This window comes from Myotis brandtii, unplaced genomic scaffold (assembly GCF_000412655.1).
Source record: "Myotis brandtii unplaced genomic scaffold, ASM41265v1 scaffold988, whole genome shotgun sequence".
Classification (NCBI taxonomy): domain Eukaryota; kingdom Metazoa; phylum Chordata; class Mammalia; order Chiroptera; family Vespertilionidae; genus Myotis; species Myotis brandtii.
Window position 1 is genome coordinate 198,617 of NW_005372109.1, and position 3,799 is coordinate 202,415.

Below are 3,799 nucleotides of genomic sequence, written 5' to 3' on the forward strand. Positions count from 1 at the left end.
TCTCTGTAAAAAAAATCAATAAAATATATTTTAAAAAAAATATCAATGGACAAATATCCTTGAGTGAGAATTAACAACAACAACAAAATAACAAAGAAAAGATAAAAACCTTTAAAAAAAATTAGAAATAGAACTATCATACGCTCCATCAATCCCACTTCTGGGTATATATCCAAAGGATAAGAAAAAAAAATAATAATAATAATAAATAAAGTGAGGCGATTTACTTGTAACCACAAAACATGGCAATAATCTGGGTTTCCCAATTTCTGGGAGCAAAGATGCACTTGAAGACCCCGCTCCCCTCATGGCCAATCACCCAGGCTACCCTCGCCTCAGTGGTAGGCCCTCGAACAACGCTGGAGCCCCAGGCTGCTGACCACAGCCCTTCCTTCCGGCCCAGGCGGCCTCACCTTGTCTCCTGAGTTCTCGTCGTCCTGGATGAACTTGAACTTTTTCCCGTCGAGGCTGTACGCCACCTTGAACACCTTCACGTACTCGGCTCTGCCTGCGCGGCTGGCGCCCTGCGTCACCACGCCCGTCACCTGCATCCTCCGCAGCAGGTTCACCTGGATCCAGGGTGGGCAGGACGGGACACTTACAACTCCCGTGTGCCTTCTACCTCCTCCTCTCCCCCCACCCAGAGCAGGGGCAGTGCAAGCAGGATAAGTGGTGGATGGAGTCTCTCTCGTCCCACCCTCTCAGGTCTGTGGACCCAGTGCTCTGGGAAGCCCAGAAGGATGGACAAAGCCCCCAGAGACCTCATCCAGTGCAAACAGCCCCTCCACAGCCTGGGCTCGGCTCCCCCTCACCCCGCCCACCTACTCCAAGCCCCCCCAGGCTGCTCTCCACTTACAGACACTTCATCTGGAGCAGTGGTCGGCAAACTGCGGCTCGCGAGCCACATGCGGCTCTTTGGCCCCTTGAGTGTGGCTCTTCCACAAAATACCGACTTCTGCGCATGGGCCACGAAGTTTCAATCGCACTGTACGTGTGCGCCCGCATGTGGTATTTTGTGGAAGAGCCAAACTCAAGGGGCCAAAGAAGTCGGTATTTTGTGGAAGAGCCACACTCAAGGGGCCAAAGAGCCGCATGTGGCTCGCGAGCCGCAGTTTGCCGACCACTGATCTGGAGGAACCTGCTACCTTGATACCTGGACCCCCTGATGAACCCTCCCACGGTGACCCCCAAATGCAGGCACACTCATCTCACTTTTTCTCCTCCCATCATGCCCCCCTCCAGCCCCCCGCTTCCATACCTGGATCCAGGGCTTCCTATCGTAGTTGCTGGCTGTCCAGGCATTGACAATGCCCGAGCGGTGCAGGCGGGCCAGCTCCGGGGCCCAGCGCTGCAAAGCCATGAAGCCCAAGTGCACGGACGAGGCGGAGATCTGCCGGTCGGAGATGGCCCCCGTCTCCATGCCCAGCGGCATGGCGCACCCTGCAGGAAGGGAGACGGCAGTCGGGTGGCCACCCTCGCAGGCGGGACCCAGAGGACGAGAGAATAAGAAGACAGACGGTGTGGCCTCTACCAAGGACCCAGAGCAGAGACCACAGGGGACAACGAGGCCCAAGAGGAGGTACCGGAAAAGGGTGCGCGGTGAGGAAGCAAGCACAGCACCCAGGCCTGTACGCCTGAGGCTGCCGTGATTGACAGCTGGAGGGTCCTATCAGGAGGACCACTGCACCCAGCCCGCCCCTGGCTCCCCCAGGACGGCTTTGGGAGAAGGGGCACCTCAGATGGCAGTGGGCTGCCCACAAAGCAATAAGCACACCCATAAGCAAATCCGTGTGGAGTCTTCTAGAACCCCATACGGCACGAGTTTTCTGGTGGGACGTGAGTGAAGGCCGTTCTGATTTCTCATGGACCCTCTGCCCTTTCCAACTGCTGGTCCTGCCCCAGCCACCTGCCCAACCGCCCCTGGCCGGGGCCCCATCGCCTTCACCATCACCCCAGCGCAGTGGTCAAGGGGTGAGCCATTCTCCTGGCTCCCAGCAGGGAACCCAGGTTCAGGCCACCCTACCGCCGCACCCCAGGCTCACGCAGGGAGAATGGGGTTCAAAGTGGGGCTCCAAGTGTGACACGCACCCAGGATCAGAGCCGCCAGTGGCTGAGCAGAGGTCGGAACCCAGGTCTGGACTATCCTCAAACCCACGTGCCTGTCCCCTTAGGGACTCAAACATGCATTCTTGAGGCTGCAGCCCTAGCCAGTTTGGCTCAGTGGATAGAGCATTGGCCTGTGGACCAAAGGGTCCCGGGTTCGATTCCAGTCAAGGGCATGTACTAGGTTGCAGGCTCCTCCCTGGCCGGGGCCCTGGTCAGGGCACAAGCAAGAGGCAACCAATCCATGTGTTTCTCTCACATCGATGTTTCTCTCTGTCTTTCCCTCTCTCTTCCACTCTCTCTAAAATCAATGGAAAAATAGCCTCGGGTGAGGATTAACAAAAAAAAAGGGGGGGCTGCAAAGGTCCCTCTGGGGGGCTGCTCAGCCTCTGTAGACGCCTCCTGCCTCGCCCAGGTGCCACCCGTCTAGGGCAGACCCTAGGCCAGAAGCACAGGAGGCTAGGTGGGTAATTCCAACTCAGGCACACACCCATGGTTACCTCGGCGCCCAGCACAGTAATTAGTGGGCCCACCTGTCTCCCACCCAGGGCTGTCTGCGTGGTGAGCCCCCGCCCCCCGCCCCCACACACACACACTCCTGCACCCAGGATGTCAAACACATTGGCCTCGGCCCAGGGCCCATGCCTGTGAGGTGAAGGGCATCAATTAACCTGCTCCCCCGACAGGGCCCCAGCAAACTTCACGTGTCCCTCGTCTGTCTGAGGACAACCTCTTGCCCCCTGCCCAGGATGCTCAGGGACAGACACAAAGGACTGCAGAAGTCCACCCCACCCCCGCAGCCATCCCTGGGCCTGGGAGTGGACTTTTCACACCTGGACCAGGAGGGAGGACATGAGAGCCAAGGCGGGCGATGTCAGCTGGGCCCACCCAGGGCCATTCTGCGGCTGCCGGGTAAGCAAGCAGGCCAGCTCTCTGCATGTGCCCGGCCATGCTGGGCCTCTGACTGTGAAGGGACAGCCCAGCCTCCCCAGGCCCCGCCCTCCTCACCTCCATAATGAGGCCGAAGGTCAAACATGGGCCAGGAGCTGTCAGACCCTGAGGCCCAAGCTTCATTGACTGACCTCCCAGGCTCCAAAAGATTAAAAATGTGTGTTTTCCCCTCTTGATAGAAAAACCCCAACACTTGCCCTAGCCGGGTTGCTCAGTGGTTAGAGCATCGGCCTGCAGACTGAAGGCTCCCAGGTTGGGTTCCTGGTCAAGGGCACATGCCCGGGTTCCGGGCTCGATCCCCAGTGGGGGGTGTGCAGGAGGCAACCAAGCAATCATTCTCTCTCATCATTGATGCTTCTATCCCTCTCTCCCTCTCCCTTCCCCTCTGAAATCAATAAAAGTCTATTAACAAAAACAAAAAAAAAAAGAAAGAAAAACCCCAACACTTAACCCTGATGCTCTTTATCTGGTTCATGGGGACCCAGGAAACAGCGCTCGCATGATTCAGGGGCCACCATCCCCCCTCACTCCCCCTGCAGGGACATCTGGCGTGGCCTGCAGCCCCAGGAAAGAAGCCAGGAGAGGAGCAACCAAACCCCACCCCCATCCTATGGCCTCACGTAGGCTCGGACCCACCCTCAATCTACCCAGAGGAGGCCCTGACACAGGGGCTAATAAGACCAGACATGGCCCAGCTGCCAGGACTGTGGCTCAGGGTCTCCCCCCTTCTCCCCCTCCCCCTCCC

The 3,799-nt window shown here is 58.0% G+C and overlaps 1 protein-coding gene across 1 annotated transcript in view; it reads right to left on the reverse strand.

The window, feature by feature from the left end:
* Nucleotides 1-3,799, reverse strand: part of MFGE8 (milk fat globule-EGF factor 8 protein) — a 31,233-nt gene that overhangs the window by 9,665 nt on the left and 17,769 nt on the right. Inside the window, exons 4-5 of the mRNA XM_005886528.2 lie at nt 1,259-1,440; nt 414-569 (exon numbers count right to left, since the gene is read on the reverse strand). Of these exons, the coding sequence (XP_005886590.1) occupies nt 414-569; nt 1,259-1,432 (330 nt within the window). The 5' untranslated portion in view covers nt 1,433-1,440. The remainder of the gene's footprint in view (nt 1-413; nt 570-1,258; nt 1,441-3,799) is intronic.